This window comes from Chenopodium album, chromosome 25, assembly GCF_948465745.1.
Source record: "Chenopodium album chromosome 25, dcCheAlbu1.1, whole genome shotgun sequence".
NCBI classification, from domain to species: domain Eukaryota; kingdom Viridiplantae; phylum Streptophyta; class Magnoliopsida; order Caryophyllales; family Amaranthaceae; genus Chenopodium; species Chenopodium album.
In genome coordinates this window covers 4,086,237-4,110,769 of record NC_137858.1, presented here as the reverse complement: position 1 = coordinate 4,110,769, position 24,533 = coordinate 4,086,237, and the positions used below count along the sequence as shown (strand labels likewise).

Sequence of the window (24,533 nt, the reverse complement as noted above, 5' to 3'; positions counted from 1 at the left end):
TGTAGTGTAAAATTTTCACTCGGTCTCGGTCTCAACTCTCAAGGGCTTGGGTCATATCAACAGTGATCCAATTCAAAAGACTTAACCCATTAAGGCCTGTATTAAATTAGTATATACACCGTACATTCACACAATTTCTATACCACTCATTTCATAATTCTTATTATCTCTCATGTATATTAATCTTTAAAACTCACAATCATTTTTGAACAAAAAAAAATTATGGATTCCATATTTGTGTATGTGCTTAATTATACAACCTTTCTGATACTTATTATCAGCATAATAATTCTATATTTCTCTGTTTTCAAAACAAAAATCAAGTTTTCATCTTTGTATAATATTCCTCGAGGCAAAAATGGGTGGCCAATTATAGGAGAAACCTTAGAATATGTCTCAAACAACCAAAAATTCGTATGGGATCGAATGATGAAGTATTCCCCTGATGTATTCAAGACCTCGATCATAGGCGAAAAAGTTGCTGTTTTATGCGGTCCTTCTGCTAACAAATTCATCTTCTCAAATGAAAATATTCTGTTCAAATTCTGGTTGCCACCTTCAGTTGCAGCTGTTCTTTCTGTAACAAACATAGACACGAATTCATCGTCGTCTAGACTAGTAACAGAGGAATTACACAAGTTCCTTAAGCTCGATTCGATGCAACATCTTGTGCCTATTATGGATTCTAAGGCACAACAACATTTGCAGTCGTTTTGGCTTCCTAATAATGAAGTAAAAGTTCACTTACTTGCAAAGGAGTTTACTTTTGCTCTTTCTTGTTGCTTGTTTCTTGATTACCATAAGAGTGAACAAGTAAAGGTTATTTCGGAACCCTTTTACGTGTTGAACGCAGGGGCAGTGGCGATGCCTATAAATTTTCCTGGCACTCTTTACTACAAAGCTCGAAAGAGGGAAGCTGAGCTCCGAAGTAAGCTTGTTGATGAGATAAGACAGAGGAAAATAGAGTTATCTCGGAAAAATCACGGTGGTTTCGACTTGTTGACTAGGGTGCTTATGGCTTCTCAAGAGAATGGGGTGATGATCGATGAGACGGTTGTTGCTGGAAGGATTATATCTCTCTTGTTCGCTAGCTTTTTTACTACAAGCAACACTATCACGTTTGTGATAGACAACCTTGCTAAACATCCTCATGTTTATGACAAGGTTTTACAAGGTATTTTCTCAATCCAACTCATCTTTATAAGTCTTTTTGTACCAAAAACAAGTCATTTGATATGGATTCGGGTTCATGCAGTCTAGTTTAGTCAACGTAACATCAGACCTTAAAAGTTCGTATCCATGTTAACTGCAAATAATAATAATAATAATAATGATTATGGTCAGTTTAAAGTCGGTTATATACTTTAGTCAGTTTAGTGTACGTACTATTCAAAATTGAAGTCCAGTTTGATTTGATCTATCCAGTAATTCAATTTGTTACAACCCAAATCAATTTGCTTAGTACTTAGTGTTTAAATTGTACTTGCTAATTAATTTAATATGACTAGTTTGCGATTTGAAGTAATATGCATATATGTGGATTGATTGTTAGAGCAATTGGAGATAGCGCGATCAAAAGAGGCAGGGGAACTACTAACATGGAAGGATGTACAAAAAATGAAGTATTCATGGAATGTAGTATGTGAAACAATGAGACTTGAACCACCCGCTCAAGGAAGTTTTAGGGAGACCATCACTGATGTCACTTATGCTGGTTTTAAGATTCCTAAGGGATGGAAGGTACCGAACCACTAACCATTCATTTATACTTCATAATTTAGTAATTGGATGCAAATAAATTACAAGTTTGATAATTATTACTCGTTATTGTATTCTTATACTCTTGTATAATGTTGTATTAGGTACATTGGAATAACCATTCAACAAATATGGACCCGAAAATATTTCCGGATCCAGAAAAATTCGACCCGACAAGGTTTGAAAGCAACAAAGTGCCACCCTTTGCATTTGTACCATTTGGAGCAGGGCCTAGAATGTGTGCAGGGAAAGAATACACAAGAATTGAAATACTCGTATTTCTGCACAATGTGGTGACTAAATTCAAATTCCACAAAATTAATCCAAATGAAAAGGTGATCTATAACCCAAACCCACATCCGGTTGAAGGTCTTCGAATCCAAATTCAGCCTCATGTAGCTTAAAAATACTTTTAGACCTTGTTTGGTTGACAATAAAATGGGGGAAGTGGAAATTCTTGAAATTTGATAAGTTGGATAGTTGTTTGGTGTCACACAAAAGAAAAAACGGAAGAAACAAGGGAAGTAAATTACAAAGTCTCTGGTCAATCAAATTTCATGGGAATTTTTAATTCCAACCTTGCCAACCAAACAAATTTAAGATTTTCCTAAGAATTTCATTTGGAAAATAGCTTTTTATAAAATACAATTTCTCCCGCCAAAAAAAAAAAAAAAAACAATTTCTACAAGAATTTAATTTCCATGTCAACCAAAAAGGTCTTTAGTAATTTCCTGTTCTTTGAATGCAACTATTCTCAAGCGGTCAATGCAGCATGCCTGTGCAGAGATTTGATCTTGAAGTAAATTGGGCAAAAAGATTCTGCAGGAAGACTAGTGCAAAAAGGAAGCTTTTCCTTATGTTCTTTGCCTTCCGAAGGTGGTCTGTAACCATGAGTCTTGTTGTGTTTGTTCTTGGTACTTAGGTGAACCCTTCCTAGAAGGTGGCATCATTGTATTTGGAACTTTGGGGGATTGGTTGCCTTTTCTAGGCTTGTGTAGTTTGGGTTACAACTTGCCTTTTTTCTTTTGGTAATAAAATTTTAATTCACCAAAAAAAAAAAAAAAAAAAAATTGTGACTAATAATCTCTTAACTACTTTTGTCAATATCTTTACTGTAATTTACTTGCAAAGTTGTGTAACCACACAACCCTGACACTACATAAGGTGGTAAGGTGATAGAATCTTTAAACCTTGGCGTTTCCTTTTATGATGCAACAACTTGGCAATTTTTTTTTTTTTAAAAAAAAAAAGCTTTAAAATGAATTAACCGGTTGGTATAGGTCACCACCGGATTTTTGACATCCAGCCAAGGTTTGAGTACCTTGTTTGCAACTTTGAAACGTCAGTACTCTAATTGCAACTTTAGGCAAACATTAGTACCTTGTTTTTTTTTTACTATACTCTATATGAAAAGGAAAGGAGAAGGAATTAATAGACCAGCCCTTAAGTATGTTGTGAGATTATAATGAGGAGACAAACTTGAGAAATGTGGAAATCAATTTCCAAGATTAATAACTGGGCTCAACCCAAAAGGTCCCCATATGGGACTGAGGCAAAGAAGCCCAATAAGCACTAACAGTCAAGGCAAATTTACACACTCGTCCTACCTTTATAATTACACTTATGAATAGTATTGAGACTATGTCTTAATAAATATTTTTTTTTTTTTGAAACCATGCCTTTTGATATGTTTATTTATTTATTTGCCATTTAATAGTATGCGAACATTTACATTCTAAAAATATTTATTTATGTATATTTCCTTTATTAATGCTGGCAAAATTAAAATTGTGACATAAGGCCAAACCAAAAAAAGCTCTCCGAATATAGCATGGCAAGTTATGGCACACGTAATGTGCATGTTAACCGCTCTACTTAAAATAAGAAAAAAGGAATTACAAGTACAAAGTATAATTTTTGGATAATCAGTTGTACATAGCTCCATAGCCTTAGCTTCATGTGACACTTAAATTATGTGACGGTCAATAAAACATTTGTGAAGGAGCAATAATCATACGGAGAGAATGTTGTAAATGATACAAGTAGTTGGTACGTTCAATTCATACGGTAGGAGCTTTACTGGATTGTTGGGATTTTGCATTACTATTCTCTCTCCTGCCTTCTCCACTAGCTAAGTAGCTAGCTGCCGCCACCTGAATTTCCGACGCTATTACTAACTAACCCCCCTGTAAGAAAAATTCTCACTTTTTTATTTTTTCACTAATTTCTTGAGCTCAATCTTAAAACCCATGCATATTACTTGATGCTAATGCATAAAGGTTCGATCTTTATGTTTCTTTGTTATGTTTTTTTTATTGTTTTTGTTTTGAAATTAATACCCCTATAATATTTTTTTACTCATTTTCTCTAACATCAATATTTGTTTCATTTATGGTTGATTGTAGTTAAATTTTTGGAATCAACTAGTGTATATAACGTAAAATTTATGTTTTTGCAAACCTATTTACGTAGTATTTTACTAGATTATACTTCGTATGTTACAAAATTACAATCCAATATACAGTATTTCACTCTAAGGTGTCCTCATTATTAACTTGAATTTTGAACTATTGATGTGTTAGTGTGATTATATCTAGATTCTACATGATAAATTTCCAATTTTGTGCTGTTATATAGGTCGGCCATAAACTAATTGATGTTTAGTTCAAGCAAAATTTATATTATTAGTACAAAAGTGACCACAAATTTATATTATTAGTACGTGCTTTATTTTTTTGTGGATATTCTTGGTAGGAAATGTCTTCCTCTGATGAAGAAATTACGAAACTCCACCAAGTTCGGAAAACTGTAATGCAAATGTTGAATGATCGAGGCTATTTAGTAACAGATGACGAAATTAACATGACCAAGCAACAGTTTATTGAGCATTTTGGTGACAACATTAGCCGAGACAACCTTTTCATGATTAAGAATAAGCGAAATGATACTTCTGATCAGGTAATAAACCATTCAAGTTGATCATTAATTTCTTGGATGTATATAATCATGTCATACTTTGGTACATGTCGAAATGTTGTAGTTGGCCTTTTTACGATAAATTTATATGCACGTTCTGTTTATAACTTTATCGGAGTGTTAAAGATTGGGCATAGGTACTTGAGATGAAATGAAGGGTCTGAGTAACACAAGGTTTAACTAGTCAAATTGTCGTGCTACAGATTATGGTTTTCTTTCTGCTTCCGGAGCCATCCAAGTACATCATAGGTGTAGCTACACTCAGGAAATGCATTGAGAGGATGCACTCTGATAAAGTATACAAGGCAATTTTGGTGTCTGAACATGGTTTGACAACTGCAGCAAAGTCGGCTGTTAAATTACAAACTTATTATAGGTTAGAGGTCTTCCTGGTGAGTGATAATAACAAACTCTCTTGAAAAAGATTACATAATTGTTGAATTTTGGAATGACTAGATCAATGTGTGCAGAATTTACTGCTGTCAATATAATTTGACCTAGGAAAATTTGTGATGCAGGATTCTGAACTGATGTATAATGTTACCGAGCACGATCTTGTTCCAGTGCATCAGGTGCTTACAGATGACGAAAAGAAGGCATTGCTTGAGAAGTATAAAGTTAAAGAAACTCAGGTTACAATCAGCTCATCTAATTTTTGGTGTAGTAAATGTCCTGTAGTCGCATTTATATTAAGTATTGCTCATGTTGGTCTGTATTGTCTAGTTGATCTCTTTTATGCTTTCTGACTTCCTGTTTTCAGCTACCGAGAATTCTTGTCACTGATGCTATTGCAAGATATTACGGCCTTCAACATGGGCAAGTTGTGAAGATCATACGACCTAGTGAGAATGCTGGCACATATGCTACATATCGATATGTTAGCTGATGTTAGCTGATATATCTGAATTTTACCCCCTGGGTTCTTCCTGAAGTTTGTCACTTGATGAAAAAAGACTTGGTATGTAAATAAGTAGATGTTGACTGCTAATTTTGTGGCTGCTATATGCATCAGAAACTGAGTTTTTGTGTAGAATCCAAATGGGTTAAGGCCTAAGGGTGCTGACAAACATTAGTACGTGAACAATCTGAATTTGCTAAGTGCTTGGGATAAATTTAAATTTAATTACTTTTGTATACATCCGGTGTACAGTAATTTATTGTACATCGGGGGTCACTTTTTATCAAATTTAGGGTCACTTTTACGATTTTTTGGGTAACTTTTATCAATAAAGTATAAATACTTTGTAACATTTATTTATGTTAGGGGTAACATTTATCCATATTAGGGTAACTTTTGCTTATTTTAGGGGTAACTTTATAACGGATGTACAATATTTATTGTACATCCGATTTATTTTAAAGTTTGTGATTTAAATTACACTAAGATCTTGTGTTACAAATGCTAGCCGTCTCCAAATGCATATCGACACCTTACACTTTTGATTATTGTTTCTTACAACTCACAAAATGCACTTCTTAGTGCGTGCTTGAGAAAAAACTTTCTTAGTGTTATAGATGTGTCGAACTAGTGAAGTCCTTCAGATCAACAATAGTCATATCCAAATATCCTTGTACAAACAAGAAATCTCAAGGGTTGAGTGTATTAACACTTTCCAAAAAGATGAGATGAAACCCTTATAGCCTTTCAAGTCGAGGGTGATCATGCCAATGGACAAATTATCGAGCCCCATTGAAGCTTGATGTGACCAAAACACCCTCACTTCCACGGCCCCTAGAAGCTCGGAGGAAGGATCTGGCATGGCAGTAAGTAGATCTCGAAATGCAGAAATACTTCCCAAGAGGCCACTAGATACGTTTAGTTCACCGTGTAGTTGGTAGAGTGTGAAGTGCATTGATTTTAGGCTGTTGTCATGAGGAGGTGGCGGCGTACACCGAATGTTGAGAGAGCCAAGGGTTGGAGGATAATAGAGCATGATGAATAGAAAGCCAAAAGCCATGGTGTATTACAGGGGAAAGTATCATGCTACTCTATACTAGTATTTTTTTTTTTCAGGAACTATACTGATACTTTTTCTTATAAATAATCTTCTTGTTTTACTTTAACGATCAAATGCATTGATTTAACCATTAGTCCATTATTGCAAGATTTTGACTCTTCAATTATACAAATGCAGTTGCATACAAGTCACAATATTTTTGAAAAGATTATACTCGTAATCAATAAAGATTACTATTCTTTGTCAAGTCATAGTTGCATTGTAAGTATATTAAGGGCATGTTCACAATTGCTGAACTGAGCTGAACTGAATTGAACTTATTGGAGCTGGACTGAACTGAATTGAACTGATTGGAGTTGAATTGAACTGAACTGAACTGAATAAAGATGAAATGGATAATTTTAAGAAAATGAATAATTTATCAGAGAAGGAAATTAGGAGCTGAGCTGAACTGAATTAATTGAAGTTAAATTGAATTAAAATGAAGCTGAAGTGAACAAGCCTTTATAGTTATATTGCTACTCTATATAAAATTTAATCACAATGATAAATGATTAAAATATAAAAATAAAACTTTTCGACTTTATCCAACCCGATCCACTATCAACTCGAATACGAAGATCGGATAAACAAAGTCCAAGCCCTTGGTATAGACCTTAGGCTATCTTCACAGCCCAAGTAAATAGAGATAACGAGGCCATTTCACTTTAACCCATTGTTGTGTATTCTTCTTCCCAATTTCGTTGATTTTATACGACAACACTCTCTTTCTCTTTCTCCGCTCACTGAGCTAAAACTCGCTACTTTTTAGCATCTCCATCCTCCAATTCACAATTAACCACCATTTTCAACAACTCCCATCTTCATTTCTGGGATTTCTTATCGTCTGAATCCTAAAAATATGGAAAATTTAGCCCTAGTTTCATCAAACCCTGTAATGGGATTAAGCTATTCCCCAAATTATAGAACCCTTTCAACAAAACAGTGCTTTGGGCTCCCTCTTTTACCCCCAAAACCAAGTGGGTATCTCTTGGTTTCAAAACCCAGATCAAAAACTATCTTATTTGCTTTCTCCACCCCAAATTCCAGGAGAAAATCTTCTAAAAATGAGAAGAAAGATAATGGGGCTGAATTATTTGCAAGTACTTCTGCAACTTCTCAAGAGACAACTACTTCTGTTGGTGTTAATCCACAATCTTATCCTCCACCTTCATCTTCCCAATTGTAATTTCTCATTCTTATTTTGTTTTTTGGGGTTTTATTGCCTTTTTTTTTGTTGATTTTTTCTAATTTTTTTTATTTAGGGATTGAATTTAGCTTAAAATTGTTTAATTCTAACTTGGGTTGATGTGGGTTTGTAGTGGGTCACCTTTGTTTTGGATCGGAGTTGGTGTTGGCATCTCTGCCATTTTCTCCTTTGTTTCTTCATGGACGCAGGTAAGTTTTGTTTGGTTTTAGGAACTGGCTAATTGATTTGTATGTGTGTCAATTATTTGTATAAATTGAAGGATGAAAGTGATTGAGTTTGCAATTATGCAATTTATTTCATGTTCTCAACTATTTTGTGAACTTTCACATAGCACAATTCTCTCTTTGAATACATTAACATCTTATCATGCTTGTTGGAATTGCCACAACTATTTTGTGAACTTTCACATAGCACAATTCTCTCTTTGAATAGTCTTATTATATTTCTGCTGAAAGAATCAAGTTAGACTGTTATATCTACTATAACTGCGTTTGAGCTGGTGACTGGTGTTTATTACTTTAGATTTTAAAACCCTTTTTGAGTTGAGTTCGATATTATGATTATAAGAAAGCTGAAAGAGTGACAGAGAAGAGAGTGAGGAGAGGAAATAAAGGCCTTTTATGCTTTCATGCCAACACAATGAGCCATTTATTCTATTGAACAATTAATGGAGTGCTCTATTGTGAGAATTGATTGGTCTTGAGAAAGTTAATGATCAAATGTTTAGATAAATGTGGTGGATTTCTAAACTTTTCTAGGCTTAATATACATTTTTCTAAACATTTGATCATTAACTAGAAGTAGTCAAGAAATACTTGATGCATGTCTTCGTGATATACATATCAAAAGTATAAATGAGGTTTAAGATGAAATTGTGGACACAATTTGGAAATGCGTCTTTCTGATTATAACAACTGATTTGCATTAATCGTTAGCTATGGTTATATTCGTATTTCAACCATCACGGTTGTGCTTAATAGTTATCACCACACTCGTAGGGGGTATGCAATGGGATTTGCTATTTGCAAATGTAATAAATCTAGTAAATTGTATCCAAGGATGTGTTAATGACAAGTGAAGGCTTTGGCAGTTAAACACTGAACATGGAATGTATATTAACTGTTACAAAATTTTTGATATTTCATACAACTTTGAAAATTTGAAATTAGAATTAGTGCTCAGTATCTGGAACTCCCTGAAATTAGTTTTCGAAGTTGGATGTATCAAGGTGTTCCAATGGCTATGTAAGTGTGGTGACTGTGGTCAATAGTTAGATATTTAGAATTAATAGCAGGGCTACAACCTAGCTATCTTATGGACATCTGCCTTTAAGAACAACAAGTAAGATGAACTTGGCTTCTGGAACCATGTATTTGATCTCTGGCAGTCATCATTTAAGATCCTCTTCCATCATTCACATCTATATAGTGTCCTGAAATCCTAGGTTCTCCCCTTTCTCTTACGTGTGTTAAAGATGCATTATTTGTTTGTTATTTATACTAATGATTATTTTCTGTTTCCCTCTTTCCTTTGATATTGCTTAAGAATTAAATTACATACCTTAAAACTTGTAGCTCTTTACCTTTAAGTCTTTAACCCTCTTTTTTCCCCCCCGAGAATACTTTATCTTTCTAACCTCTCACATGTAGGACCCATATTGGATTGTCACTAGTTGTTGATGTCAAATACATTTAAGCTTTGTCACTTACAAGACCTTTCACTTGATAACTGATGCTGTTCTGAGGAATTTTTGGGCCCTGCAACGTGTTGTCAACACTCACCAAAAAATCTGCCTTATTACTTGGCATTTAGCATTGCAGTTGTGTGTATATGTCTGGCTTATAAAAATCATTGATACAGAGGTTTAGTATCCTGATTATTTCATGATTAACATGTTTATTGTTGCTTATGGATATATTGACCTGTCTTATTTTTTACTATTTCTAGGCTTATGTTGTCCCAGATGATGGAAATTATAGCTTCATGTATCTATTGCTTGCAAACCTTTTTGTTATTTTTTTTGTGGAACTGAAATTTTGATTTTGGTCAGAAAAAAGCAATGCAAGTAGCTGTCAAGACTATGATGAGTCAGATGGGCTCAAAAGATAATCAATTTAGTAATGCGGCCTTTTCTACTGGCTCACCTTTCCCATTCCCACCTCCACCTACAACAGGCTCTAGTACTTCTGGTTTTTCTTACCAAAGACCATCTACAATAGAACTGAATGCCTCTTCTGCACCCAGCCAGGCTACCTCTCCTTCTCCTGCTGCTTCTGAAGCCACTGTGTCAGTTGATGTTTCTGCAACTAAAACAGAACCTTCAGGGCCTGCAGCAGTTGAAGATGAAATTGAAACTAAGACTGAAGAAAAAAGATCTGGTATTGTTACTTGCTTCAATTAGTGGTTCCTGACTTCCTGATTTTTATGAATGTCAATGCAAATTTTTTTATAAAAGCTGTTTCCCCCCCCCCCCCCCCCCCCCCTTTTTTTTCTGATTTCTTTTTTAAAAAATGTTTAACTATTATAACTTTCTGGGTTTTCTCTCATGAGTCGTGATTTGATGGGTTTTTGAAAACTTGGCTTTGTGTTATTCTGCTGGCATCATGATGTAACATCTTTGCAAGCTGCTACTTGGTTTACAAACTGCTAATGTGATGTAACATCTTTAGTATGCTGAAAAAGTGCTTCTTCAGTGCACACCATTCTATCTTAATGCTTATTAAAGACAGCTGTTTCATTTTCATTGGGTGGAATCCTTTTTATATGCAGCGTTTGTAGATGTCTCTCCTGAAGATACTTTTCAAAACACTGCATTTGAGAACTATAGTAATTCATCTTCGGCAACATCATCTGATAATGTTAACTTTGCTGAGGTAGTGATTATTGTGGATCAGCGATATGTTTGGCACAGTATTTACTTGGATTGTGTTTGTTATGTCTAACTTCATTATATATAGGTGGTACAAAATGGAGCTGCTTCAAATACTTCGGAGCAAGCCCAATCTACATGTAAGTCCTCAGATGATATACATATTGTTCATATCCAAGCTTTAATTGACCAATAGAGAATAATTGCAGTAGAGAAGGTTGCTGTTGACAACGTGGCAGCCATGCTTATAATGAGGAAATTGATTCTGCTGGTGCTTTGTTTCCATTAGGTTTTAGGTGTATTGACTGTATAGTTGTATATTGTGTAAATATGTACTAGTTTGATGAAATGACTAGTTTGATGAAATAACCTCATAAGCTTACTTCTGTTGTACGCATTTGCTAGCTGAGCATGATTTTTTATGTTTTTTTTTCCTCATTAAATCTTGGAATGACTTTTGTGATTTTTTTATTGTCCTCCCAGCCCCAGGAAAAAATGGTTCATTGCTATCTGTGGACACGTTGGAGAAAATGATGGAGGATCCAACTGTACAGAAGATGGTTTTCCCGTAATGTTTCTTTCCATTGTGATCTATAGTGTATTAGTTTAACAATTCTTATAGCCTTAAATTTAAAACTGCTGTTAGTCTCTCTCTCTCTCTCTCACTCATGCAACCACCCACAAACCCACTTGTAACTTACATACAAATATTATATTAGGAAATACAATAGGAGCTTGTATCTCTCTCTAATCCTTAACTTTATTCCTCCATATCACCTTCATTATATTGTTTATCTGCTCAGCACTGTTATCTTCCAACTCATTTTGACAAGAAGCTTTGCAAACAAATCTGCTAGTAACTGTAATTGATCAGAAATTGACTTTGTTATCCATTATGTGGATAAAGAAGTTTTCAAGGCATTGCTTTTAATTATAATGATTTCTACTATGCAAGTGTCACAAATTCTAAATCTTGTAAACAATTTTGAACTAAGAGAGAAATACTCAATGATGATATTGGAGTATCTATAGAGTTGAGTGGACAATTTTGTTTCCCTTGTCATTTGAGTGTGGTATGGCATGAATGTGCTTCCTGATCTAGCTTGGGTTTTCATTTTTATTAACAATGAAGTTTAAACTTGATATGCTACAATCTAGAAATGTACATGGAGATAGTTTAAAGCATTTTAATATTTTTGTTGCAGACATTTGCCTCCAGAGATGAGGGATCCAGCTACCTTTAAGTGTAAGCCTGCTGATTCACCTCCTCTTGCCTGCTTTAATTCTTAACATTTGGTGTATTGTTAGATTTCATTCATAAAATTAAAGCTTTTTATTCAGAATCGAAATCATGGAAAAGCTAGGAATGGACAAATTAGCTTTTGGATTTCCTTTCCGCTATTATCAGCTTCTCCTTCCTGCTTGTTTTACTTTTTTTTTTAGTTGATTAAGAGGAGGAATATCCAGCATTCCAGCAAGACATACATAATCATGAGCAGTGCATGACCATCACTCAAAATACTGGTGCCAAATAGGCCGACCTGGGTCATATTTGAGTGATTTGTTAGTCAATTAGCTTAATATGATAAATCATACAAGATAAGTCATACAATTAGGTCAGTTGGGTCAAATCAAAATCGGGTTAGGGCGTTAGGTTATACTTGGTGCAATTTGGTTCTCGATCAGGTACAACCTTTAGAACCTTTAGAGTCAGGCTGGCCATGTAAACTTATAACAATCAAATCCTTGACATTTGGGAGCTGAATTTTGGTTTTTTTGAGGTAAGTGGTGGTAACTATTTGACAAACAATATGCACATCAGTTACATGTGATAGATGTGTAGAGGATGGAAAGTAAGACTTCGGGATATGTTTACAAAATGAAAACCTTAATTGGAAGAGGTGTTTATGGAATCTGGATTATGAATTTCTTTGTTCGTTCAAATATTATGAGGCTTCCTCCTTGTTTTTATGAGAAAATGTGACTATAGTTGATGGGTTATTTTAGCATGACTTGTTCTTTGCATTAATTTTTTCAAGGGTGATTTCCAAATTCAATGTCTTGGTTTGATAGACCAATCAACCTCGAGTGACCTTGGAAGGTTGATTAGTAGTTGGGATCCTTTGACACAAATTGCCTAGATTTATCATGGAAATCTTGAATATGTTTCATGAGCACCGTTGTTCAATTTCAAGAAAACTTTATAGTTGCTCTGTGAAGATTTTCCTAGGCTTGCCTGCGGTATAATCTTCAAATTGGATTTCATAAGTGAATTTGACCAATATCAACCTATTGCTCTATAATTTTATCAAACTTATCTACTTCTGTGGCTTGGCTTGATTGTTGATCCTTTGAGAATGACTTTGGGCTTTTCTTGGAATATCAGGTTTAGTCAATGATGCTCATCCTTAATATCTTAAGAGGTGATGGATCAACCTAAAGAGGCTACCCTCTTGTTCCTTTGAGATTTGAGATTGTTTATTGGTTCTTGGGAAACTGACTAGGCATATTTATTACTCCTCTTTCCCTTTTAGAAGCTCCGTAGCCGCCATAGGTTCATTTTTACTTTTTTAAGCCGAGTATGTGGGGTTGTGATTTGTCCTTTTGCCAACTTAAATTAGTAGACTAAGCTTGAGAGAGAAATTGGGGCTGCTATTACTAAGCTTGAGAGAGAGAGAGAGGGAGGGATCTAATATTAAATTAAGAGTGAGAGTGGGTTTGGTAAAAGAGACAAGCGAAAAAAAACATTGGAAAACAAAAAAACATTAAGTAAATAAAAAAAAAAGTTATAGATTAATTGAGTTTGAGTTGAACCCACCTATACCTATTATTAAGAGTTAATTGCCTTGATTATATTGCAAATAAGTAGAGTTACGTGGGTTGTCAAGTGGAGACAACTTACATTCAGTCAGTAAAAAAAAGTTATAGATTAATTGAGTTGAACACACCTATACTTATTATTTAGAATTAATTGCCTTGATTATATCGCATAAAGTAGAGTTACGTGGGTTGTCAAGTGGAGAAGACTTATTTTTATGTATATGGGGCAAGCTCAAAGGGACAAATGGGTCAAACTTAGAGGGACAAAGGGTGTACCTTCTAATAACAATTTTTTGTGTTGAGCTGTATTGTCCAGAGTGACTCTAGTTTGGGAGCCAGGGATCCATCTTGGAGGCTATTGGCTGAATGAAGGAAGCTTTCATTCTATGCCCATAAAATTTTATTATTTTACACAAAAGTTATTCTCTTTAAAAAGAAATTCTGGTAAGTAATTTTATGTCTTGGACAATTGCACCATAAACGGAAGTTTATTTTGGGACAGTGGGAGTTTATGCCTTTATGGTGATCTTCTTCTATCTGCTCTCCTTGTTGGGAATTTTGCAAATAAGTTACAGTAAATGCTAACTTAACTCTGTTGCAGGGATGCTACAAAATCCAGTATACCGTCAACAGCTGCAAGAAATGCTGTGAGTTTCACTATAATGCTGTACATGTTTGTTGTACATGATGCTATCCTTTTAAGTTTTTCAATTGATCATAAGAATATATGGTTTTGCTCTTTTTCTATGTTATGTTATATGTACTCTATATAACATATGTTTTGCATGACCACTGGATGTACTCTGTAAAACTTTACTTCTCCAAAGTGGACTTTAAAGATCTATTGGAAGGCCTATTGTAATCCCAAATTATGAGGTGCAACTATATGTTGAATTCTTGTGAAGTGCCGTACAATTAGGCTGCAGGTGCGATGTATAATGTGTTTCTACACCCTAATTGCTTTTTGTTATCTTTTTTCCATCATCAAATCAGCCATTTGTTAAAAGATTTCAGTTTCCCACCACACAAATGTTTACACTTTAATTCTGAAGCCCTTTGTACCCGTTGGTGTTGGATTACAGGGTATCTACAAATGAAATTTTGATGTATAATTTTGCCTTTAATATTATTCAGATATGCTCATATCTTGTAAGCAATGAATTTTCTAAACAAAAATTTCAGCCATTATATACAAGTGTAAACTACTTTTTTGAGTTATTGTTATGGCATATCATTTGAGTTGCTGTTCTAGTAGGCTATTACCACTGTAGAACTTTCGTGCAATCTTGCTTGATTTATTTGTCCCTGGTATAGTTATGCATCTTTTGTGCAATCTTGCTTGATTTATTTGTCCCTGGCATAGTTATGCTTCACTAAATGGCTGTCTTCCTTCCTTTTCCATTCTAGAGCTTTAATTTTGTTTCAAGAATTAGATGCTGATTGTTATGCCTATATCCCAGGGACAACATGGGAGGAAGCCCAGATTGGGACAACCGCATGGTTGATAATCTAAAAAATTTTGATTTGAATAGTCCAGAAGTTAAGCAACAATTTGGTGAGTTTCATATAACTTTTATTTTTAAGTGTTACATTGTTTTTCAGACAGTTTCCTTTGAGGGTTATTTTTCCATTAGCATTTCTTTTATATAGTACTCTCTCCACCCCACTAAGACTACCCCCATTCTCCATATGTGGGGTGAATTTGAGAGGCTTTGATCACTCTACCATCATGCAAATATTATACATCAATAACTTGAACTAGGACATAATTCAAAAAAATTTAAGAACTCTGCTGTTTTAATTGACATTGTTCCTTCATCATACCCTGGATCCACTTCCAAAGTAAAATAGATCACTTATTTGGTCTAAGGTCCTTAAGCCCCTTACATGCATGTAGATTACATGCAGTAGCTTCTGAAGTAGAACACAGGATCCCCCCATTGATGACTTTTTTTACAGCATGCTGCAATATGCTGCTGATCACGAGTCCTCATAGAAATGTCCTATGACTTCTGTATCAATTTTATGTTTGAAAAACATGATAATTGATGATGGTTGGACAAAAAGAATGTTTTAGAGTGATTTGAAGAGGATTACCATTTAGTTAGATGTCTTCCTGGACAAACTAACATCCCTTTGTCGGATTACCAGTCATTAGATATACTGTGATAATTTACAATTTTGTGCACAGGTACCTGTCAATATGTCATGGACCCCATGTAATGAAATACATCTCTGGCTTAATTGGTTTCAATGTGGTTGTAAATTTTAAATCCATATATTGAAATCATGTGATTGATAAAGTATGATTACCTTTATAACTTCTTCATCTATCTTTGTTTATGGACTAATTTTCTGTGTAATCGTTGATAGATCAAATCGGCCTTACACCTGAAGAAGTTATCTCAAAAATTATGGCTAATCCTGATGTTGCCATGGCATTCCAGAACCCCAGAGTTCAACAAGCCATAATGGATGTATGTTCTTCTCATTTTACAGTCATATTCTTTCTCTAGTGAACTCGTCTGATTCCTGTTGCTATTGCAGGTTTCCCAGAATCCCATGAATATCGTCAATTATCAAAACGATAAGGAGGTAATGGAGTTAAATTAGGGAGTAATATACATTTTTTGGATTTTTAGCTTGCTATTAATGTCTTACAATATGTAGAGCTGCGTGATCACTGTTTATAACCTATTCTATAACTTGTGATAGTTTAATTAGTGTACACAGGTTTCAGTACATTTACATCAATGCTAATTTTGAATCTTAAGATATGGCCTACAAAGCTAGAGTTTAATACAGCAAATTAAAATTTCAAGCTATCCAATTATTCCTTCACCTAACTAGTTTTGACAAATTCCAATTTTTATATCTTTCCAGAATAGTAGACTGTTTCCAGTTTTTGACCCCTGATTCCCTGAATGTTAAGATTAATTGTAAAATTTATAGTAAGACCTGTTTTAATTGCATATTTTAGATTAAGTTAAGTGCACTTCTGTAACTAGACAACTAGCCAATAAATTTAGGTTGCTGAATTCTGAGGTAAATGTATGATGTATTTGGTAAAATTTATGTTAGGTAATGGATGTCTTCAACAAAATACAACAGCTCTTCCCAGGGACAGCAGGTCCATTCTGATAGGTTATGCACGGAAGTTTGTACTCTTAAGCTGTTGGAAGATAGAATGTTAGTTCTGCATACTTGGGCGCACACCACAGTACAAAAGTCCTTGATATGTGATCAACAATGTGACCCGATGTCAGATATCTAAAGATTTGTTGATTGAGGACCAGATTCAGCCCTGTGCAAATTTTTGGTAAATTCACCAGGTAGTGTTTTATGTCTTTGAATTATGAATATGTAGTTGAATGATCTTATAATTTTGTTTTATGGAGTGATTATATTAGTGCAAAAGTCCAAGATTAGCAATAATTGTTATTACTGAAAATTGTATAGAATATTCCTGCATGATGGTAGTGAAAATCACTACAAACAGTTAGGTTTCTGGTATAATTTCAGTGTGATGAGCAGCGAGAGGTTAATTGCCATTGTGTTTGATCTTTATTAGCCAAAAAAATCCTGGAGTATACTGAAGGAACCATTTTAGTGACGACCACTTGCATTAAAATAATGAGGCAGAGGGATGCACAGCCGCATCTGCCTTATTCAGTCTGCGCGGTTGACACTATTATGTTTCATTCTTGATTGATGGTGTTTTTTGAAGTTGCGCCAGGATCCTGGAGCTATGACCAGAACTTCATTCACAAGGAACTGGCTTATTGCATTCATTTTACCTGTTCTTGACCTTTTCATCATCTTTCCCCTTCACTTCTAGTGAAATAGACATTCAAAGTTTGATTTCTCAGACAACACAAAGACAACGTAGTAGGCATTTCGTGTGCGTGTGTTCAACCCGAGATTTTTGACCGACTGCTATTGTTAGTGGGAGTACTGTGAGACCATTAATGGCAAGTGCTCAAGCACAAATCCGAGGCTAGCATAGCATATTGGTCCCAAACTTCCATTTTCCTTTGGTTAGACACTTTGTCTAATGTTGGTTACTTTATAAGTCTCTATAGTTGGTTCTTGATTAAAAAATAACATGGAATAGTCAAAAGTTGAGGGATTAGAATATGATATTAATCTTCTAGATTAATGAAAATGTATGTTAGATACTACCAAATACTAAGGTTAATTTATACCCTTACGCAACTCTAACCAAAAGTGGAGATTTATCAGATTTCATTGTTACTATATTAATGGCGGTCCATAAAGTAAAAAAATAATCAAAGTAAATTAGAGGAATTATATTTTTATGAGTAGTTATTGGTCCCAAAAGCTAAAAGATTCGATCAGAAATAAATGGTATAGATTTTTGAGGGTATACTATTCACTGTATTATTTGTAATTTCCCAGCTAAGTTTTGATGTTGATTGTATTAATTTGATGTGATATTATGTCATGTGAATATTATTACGTGTTACTTTTTTCTTTATCGGTTTAGCTCTTTGAACATCCATGAAAAATAAAACACAATCAGAGAGAAGATATTGTGGAAGAGAGTTGAAATTTTATGTATGAAGTTATATCAAGAACTACTCTACTTGCTTAATGTGTTACAGAAGATAACTTCTTGTAAAAGACAGTTTGACAATGAAATAAAAATAGTGAAACCAAAAGGTTAAGTCTAGTCAAATTTTTTTATCTATATCGCCTAATTAAAAGACTTAGGGCATATTCTCATTGACTGAAATGAGCTAAACTGAATTGAACTGAAATGAATATTTTATAAGAGAAGGAAATTAGGAGCTGAACTGAACTGAACTATAAAGAATCGTATGAGAATAGGCCTTTAGGGTGTATTCTATATACTTGGTTTTTTTTCTTAACAAACTTGATTTCTACTTATGTTATCTTATTTGAACTTATTAAGGAGTAGACATTATCAGAATTTGTTTTAGTTGTAAATTAAACTCGAGTGACTCAAATTAACCCTTTTCATAAATTATATGAACTCATTTTTCTTAACTTATCTTATCTTAGCTTAATTTTGCTGAGCTTTACTATAGAATGCATGGCTTTACTTTAAAGCATAAATGATAACAACGAGAATGACAAAATTTGACCCATATCTGTAAACAAATAAGACATATAAAGACAAATCAATGTAACTTAAAAGAAATGAGATGTGGCTCCTACCCTTAATTTGCCAACATCATTCATTTAAAGGAGCTTGATTACAACCATTACCTCTAGCCTATAAAACAACAAGATTGTGAACGTGTATAGTTACACATTTCATTGTGATGGACCCATCTAACGTGTTCATATGATGTAACAAGATTTTAATCCAACTAACTTAGATCCATATATTACTGTAAGAGTGTAAGGAAATCAAATAACCGATAGAGATACTTCGAAATATAAAATTGTTTTCGGTTTCCAATTACGTGTATGTTTTAGTTTTACGGAGGATTAATCTTTTGTTCTTGTTTATGGTAATGCTAGGTCACCATAAATATTTATAAATATAAAATATAAATATAAATCTCTATTATTTCATAAAATTTTGGCCCTATAGATAAATATGACTAATATAAGGGACAAAAATCACAAAATGATTATATGCTAAAAAAATGAGACAGAACAATGAAGAAATTGGAGAAGCTTTACATAATATGAAAAAGTAGCATTCTTTTATTTTCATAGCATTTATATTAGCTTAATTACTTCGAATTTCTGGATAAGAAAGAAATGAAAATGAAATGAGCACCATATCATCTTCAGATTGACTACTAAAAAACAATTTGGTTAGTGTAACAATTTAGTGAGCACTACATTCACTATAGTGGTTATAATGTTTAGAGTAGTATATTTCAAAAAAAGTGATCAATCTATTTGGACCCCACTAATTAAGGTGCTCAAGAATAATCCAAGAGATTATATTCTTGCCTTAATAAACTTTCTATTAGATGCATTAAAATCCAAAACTATTTGCTTTAATTTTTGTCTTGATAGTCTTTTTATAACTTTTTTCCTTAATTGATACTCAGTATAAGAATAACCCATTAATAATCCTCCTACAAAGAGTGTAAGTTGCATCGAGAAATTGGGAAATTAAGGGGCAATATTACAGGCATACTTGCTACCATAAGAGAGATACAAAGAGTGGGAAGTGAAAATATAATGCCTCGTAATAAACTTGTGAACCCATTATATAATCTCATTAATATTTTGTTAGAGGACCAACTCAACCAAAAGCTTAAGCTTATGGTTGAGGCCCAGGAATATGTTTTATACTCTATCACTCCCCCTCACATGAAAGGCCCTTTGGGCTTGAAATGTGGATGCAACACAGGCCCACCCATACCTGGTGCGAATTAATTCCACTTTGAAGGATAGGTGGATGAGATTCGAACCCGTGACCTATGTGTCACGTTGGCTCTGATACCATGTTAGTGGACCATCTCAACCAAAAACTTAAGCTTATGTTTGAGGTCCAGGAATATGTTTTATACTCTATCATATTTACCATGTACATACTCCATTGTTTATTAATTAAGTAGACAAGGGAAGATATCCTAAGACATGATAATAAGAGTGGTCGAGTGGACCAAGGTATGAATGAGATGATTACTGGCACCAAGTAAGACTCTCGAGGCCTTTTGGATGCCCATTGAAACACCTCGATGCATAATCTTACCAGATTCAGAAATATTTTACGAAAGCTAGGTTTGAAGGCTATGATACACGAAATCGGACCACTTTTGAGGGTTTTGGGACCTAGCATTGAAAACTCACAAAATCGTAATGGACTCATCCCGAGGTCATATAATGTTGTTTTGAACCATATACAACCATTAATTGGCCATATAAAGGTATGTGGTGGTTTTTAGCCAATGAAAGGAGGTATATACAAAAATATCCGTATTGATAATTTAAAGACAAAGGGGACAGTTTCAATCACTCAAATGATCTCTCGGGGTATTATGGGATCCATGGAAAACAATATGACCTCATTCTTCTTCAGGTCCAAAAAATTCAAAAATCGTCCAAAACGAAAGGTTAAAATCCATGCTTTTCGACCAAATTCGAAGATTTTTTGATCTGATGTCGAAATGTCACAAAATCGTTATGGACCCATCTCGTAGTCATGTAATGTTGTTAGGAACCATATATGAATACTAGTCGGTCATATAAAGGCACGTGGTGGCCTTGAGTTTCTTAAATAAGATGCGTACACAAAAATGGCTAATTTGATGGTTTCAACCATCCAAATAAACTCCCAGTGAGTAATGAGTTTCATAAAAAACACCACGATGAGTTTCCTTTCCGGGTCTGAAAAAGTCCAAATTTGTCGAACAATAAAGACTATAATCCATGCTTTCAGGCCAAATTTAAAGAATTTCTCCAAAATTAAATTGAAAACATGAAGTGTCACCTAAAGTTATATAAGCTGGTTTGGAGCCATAAAAGTCTTATTTATAGGTCTATAAAGTCCCAAAACTAAGTTTGGTTCAATTTTGTGGTTACTTTGGTAAAAGCATAGTCATCTAAGGTTTGGTGGATTCTTTTTGATATATACTTTTACGTACAATATTAACTTTTTATATATAATTTTTGCCAAAGTATAATTAAAGACATTAATCGTATAAAATGTGCATTGACATGAAAAATCTAACGTTGCAATCAATGGTATATAATTGCCATTATCGTTGCTCTTGCTCTGCTCGTTCCCACTTGTCTTCTTCCCGCTAATGAGAGTCACGCTAGCCTCATGTCATATTACAGCATCACATCACTAAAATTTAACAACATAATATGACATCATTATAGTCAAGTCATTTCACTTCTTATATACATTGATGACATCATTATAGTCAAGTCACATCACTTCAATACACTTATATGACATCATTATAAACATATGACATCACTAAAGTCACATCACATCACATTATTACATTTATTATGACATCATTATATTTCATGAATTTCAAAATAGAGTCAAAACTCATTCTAGGTACTTTATGGACATCTATATCGGTGTCTTATGATTTCAAACCTCCTTATATGACCCCGGGAATCATCCAACACATTCAGTTAATTTTTTATAAAAATTGTCAAAAATTGATCCGAAATAGTGTATAGCCTTATATTTTGGACAATTTTCAAATTATTTTGACCCAAAAACAAAAATTGCCGAGATACTTACCATTGACACTAATACACCCCGGGAGTCTATTTGTGTGGGTGCAACCATCCAATATGCCTTTAAACAGTCAATTTACCCGTTTCAAATTTGCACCGATTTCCTAAACTCGAGCCTACCACGGACATTTACGACAACATATAATGGTCACATATGGTTCCAAACGTCATTATATGACCCTTAGATGTATCCCCCAGGGTCTCAAGACCTTTTGTCACCGGGCCCGTAACATCAAAAATTTCTCAAAAAGCGTGGATTATAGCCTTCAATTTTGGAATTTTTTTACTTTTTTTCGCCCGGAAATAAAAATTTCTGAGATGGTTACCATGCTCCCTAATACACTCCGGTAGTCCAATTGGGTGGGTGAAACCATCCAATATGACTTAAAACGGTCAATTTACCCGTTCAAAACTTGCACCGATTTTGTGAACCGAAGCCTACCACGAACCATTTTGATAACATATCATGTTCATATATGGTTCCAAATGTCATTATATGACCCTAAGATGTATCCCCTAAGGTTTTAAGACCTTTCGCATCCGGTCCCCGTAACATCAAAAATTCCTTTAAAAGCGTGGATTATAGCCTTCAATTTTGGAATTTTTTAACCTTTTTTCGCCCAGAAATAAAATTTTCCGAGATGTTTACCACGGTCCTTTATACTCTCTGGGAGTCCAATTTGGTGGGTGGAACCATCCAATATGACTTAAAATGGTCAATTTACCCGTTCGAAACTTGCATCAATTTCGTGAACCGAAACCTACCACGGACATTTTTGACAACATATAATGGTCATATATGATTCCAAACGTCATTATATGACCCTAAGATGTATCTCCTAGGGTCTCAAGACTTTTCGCCACCGGGCCTTGTAACATCAAAAATTCCTCAAAAAGCGTGGATTATAGCCTTCAATTTTGGAATTTTTTGACCTTTTTTCGCCCGGAAATAAAAATTGCCGAGATGTTTACCATGGTCCCTAATACCGTTGGGATGTCTAATTGGGAGGGTGGAACCATCCAATACGACTTAAAACAGTCAATTTACTCGTTCGTAACTTGCACCGATTTCGTGAATAGAATTCTACCACGGACAATTTTGACAACATATAATGGTCATATATGGTTCCAAACGTCATTGTATGACCTTAAGATGTATCCCCTAGGGTCTCAAGACCTTTCGCCACCGGCCCCATAACAAAAAAAATTTCTTTAAAAGCGTGGATTATAACCTTTAATTTTGGAATTTTTTGACCTTTTTTCGCCCAGAAATAAAAATTTTCGAGATGTTTACCACGATCCCTAATACTCTCCGGGAGTCTAATTTGGTGGGTGGAACCATCCAATATGACTTAAAACGGTCAATTTACCCGTTCGAAACTTGCACCGATTTCGTGAACCAAAGCCTACCACGGACATTTTTGACAACATATAATGGTCATATATGCTTCCAAACGTCATTATATGACCCTAAGATGTATCTCCTAGGGTTTCAAGACCTTTCGCCACCTGGCCCCGTAACATCAAAAATTCCTTAAAAAGCGTGAATTATACCCTTCAATTTTGGAATTTTTTTGACATTTTTTCGCCCGGAAATAAAAATTGCTGAGATGTTTACCATGGTCGCTAATATCTTCCGGGAGTCCAATTGGGAGGGTGGAACCATCCAATAAGACTTAAAACAGTTAATTTACGCGTTCGAAACTTGCACCGATTTCGTGAACCGAAGCCTACCACGGACAATTTTGACCACATATAATGGTCATTTATGGTTCCAAACGTCATTGTATGACCTTAAGATGTATCCCTTGGGGTCTCAAGACCTTTCGCCACCGGGCCCCGTAACATCAAAAATTACTCAAAAAGCGTGGATTATAGCCTTCAATTTTGGAATTTTTTAACCTTTTTTCGCCCGCAAATAAAAATTGCTGAGATGTTTACCATGGTCCCTAATAGCCTCCGGGAGTCCATTTGGGTTGGTGGAACCATCCAATATGACTTAAAACGGTCAATTTACTCGTTCGTAACTTGCACCGATTTCGTGAACCGAAGCCTACCACGGACAATTTTGACAACATATAATGGTCATATATGGTTCCAAATGTCATTATATGACCGTTGGATGTATCTCCTAGGATCTCAAGACTTTTCGCCATCGGGCCCCATAACATAAAAATTTATTCAAAAAGCGTGGATTATAGCATTCAATTTTGGAATTTTTTAACCTTTTTTCGTCCGGAAATAAAAATTGCTGAGATGTTGACCATGGTCCCTAATACTCTCTGGGAGTCCAAATGGGTGGGTGGAACAATCCAATATGACTTAAAACGATCAATTTACCCGTTCGAAACTTGCACCGATTTCGTGAACCGAAGCCTACCGCGGACATTTTTGTCAACATACAATGGTCATATATGGTTCCAAACGTCATTATATGACCCTAAGATGTATCTCCTAGGGTTTCAAGACCTTTCGCCACAGGGTCCCGTAACATCAAAAATTCCTTAAAAAGCGTGGATTATAGCCTTCAATTTTTGAATTTCTTTGACCTTTTTTCGCCCGGAAACAAAAATTGCTGAGATGTTTAACATGGTCCCTAGTACCCTCCGGGAGTCCAATTGGGTGGGTGGAACCATCCAATATGACTTAAAACGGTCAATTTACCCGTTCGGGTCTTGCACCGATTTCT

General features: G+C 34.7%; 3 protein-coding genes across 3 annotated transcripts; all 3 read left to right on the top strand.

Moving 5' to 3' along the window:
• On the top strand, positions 1–2,437 carry LOC145614341 (beta-amyrin 6-beta-monooxygenase-like). The gene is made up of 3 exons (XM_081669386.1): positions 1–1,174; positions 1,553–1,740; positions 1,863–2,437. Exons 1-3 carry the CDS (start codon positions 223–225, stop codon positions 2,160–2,162), a joined length of 1,440 nt encoding a protein of 479 aa, XP_081525512.1. The 5' UTR covers positions 1–222; the 3' UTR covers positions 2,163–2,437.
• A 2,078-nt stretch (positions 2,438–4,515) lies between these two features.
• LOC145613037 (DNA-directed RNA polymerases II and IV subunit 5A-like) lies at positions 4,516–5,620 on the top strand. The gene is made up of 4 exons (XM_081668104.1): positions 4,516–4,716; positions 4,938–5,126; positions 5,253–5,366; positions 5,495–5,620. Exons 1-4 carry the CDS (start codon positions 4,516–4,518, stop codon positions 5,618–5,620), a joined length of 630 nt encoding a protein of 209 aa, XP_081524230.1.
• Positions 5,621–7,400: 1,780 nt separating this feature from the next.
• On the top strand, positions 7,401–17,198 carry LOC145614724 (protein TIC 40, chloroplastic-like). The gene is made up of 12 exons (XM_081669794.1): positions 7,401–7,916; positions 8,054–8,129; positions 9,992–10,319; positions 10,711–10,814; positions 10,899–10,950; positions 11,294–11,378; positions 12,016–12,056; positions 14,232–14,277; positions 15,091–15,185; positions 16,004–16,107; positions 16,178–16,225; positions 16,712–17,198. Exons 1-12 carry the CDS (start codon positions 7,594–7,596, stop codon positions 16,769–16,771), a joined length of 1,362 nt encoding a protein of 453 aa, XP_081525920.1. The 5' UTR covers positions 7,401–7,593; the 3' UTR covers positions 16,772–17,198.
• The last annotated feature ends 7,335 nt before the right edge of the window (positions 17,199–24,533 follow it).

What these genes read in the sequence shown, in the direction of transcription:
- LOC145614341 (XM_081669386.1), top strand. Translation starts at nt 223, where the DNA reads ATGGATTCCATATTTGTGTATGTGCTTAATTATACAACCTTTCTGATA. An exon ending in TTATGACAAGGTTTTACAAG is followed by an intron (nt 1,175 to 1,552) that starts GTATTTTCTCAA and finishes ATTGATTGTTAG; the next exon opens with AGCAATTGGAGATAGCGCGA. An exon ending in AGATTCCTAAGGGATGGAAG is followed by an intron (nt 1,741 to 1,862) that starts GTACCGAACCAC and finishes ATGTTGTATTAG; the next exon opens with GTACATTGGAATAACCATTC.
- LOC145613037 (XM_081668104.1), top strand. Translation starts at nt 4,516, where the DNA reads ATGTCTTCCTCTGATGAAGAAATTACGAAACTCCACCAAGTTCGGAAA. An exon ending in GAAATGATACTTCTGATCAG is followed by an intron (nt 4,717 to 4,937) that starts GTAATAAACCAT and finishes GTCGTGCTACAG; the next exon opens with ATTATGGTTTTCTTTCTGCT. An exon ending in ATAAAGTTAAAGAAACTCAG is followed by an intron (nt 5,367 to 5,494) that starts GTTACAATCAGC and finishes TCCTGTTTTCAG; the next exon opens with CTACCGAGAATTCTTGTCAC.
- LOC145614724 (XM_081669794.1), top strand. Translation starts at nt 7,594, where the DNA reads ATGGAAAATTTAGCCCTAGTTTCATCAAACCCTGTAATGGGATTAAGC. An exon ending in GACTGAAGAAAAAAGATCTG is followed by an intron (nt 10,320 to 10,710) that starts GTATTGTTACTT and finishes TTTTATATGCAG; the next exon opens with CGTTTGTAGATGTCTCTCCT. An exon ending in TTCAACAAGCCATAATGGAT is followed by an intron (nt 16,108 to 16,177) that starts GTATGTTCTTCT and finishes TTGCTATTGCAG; the next exon opens with GTTTCCCAGAATCCCATGAA.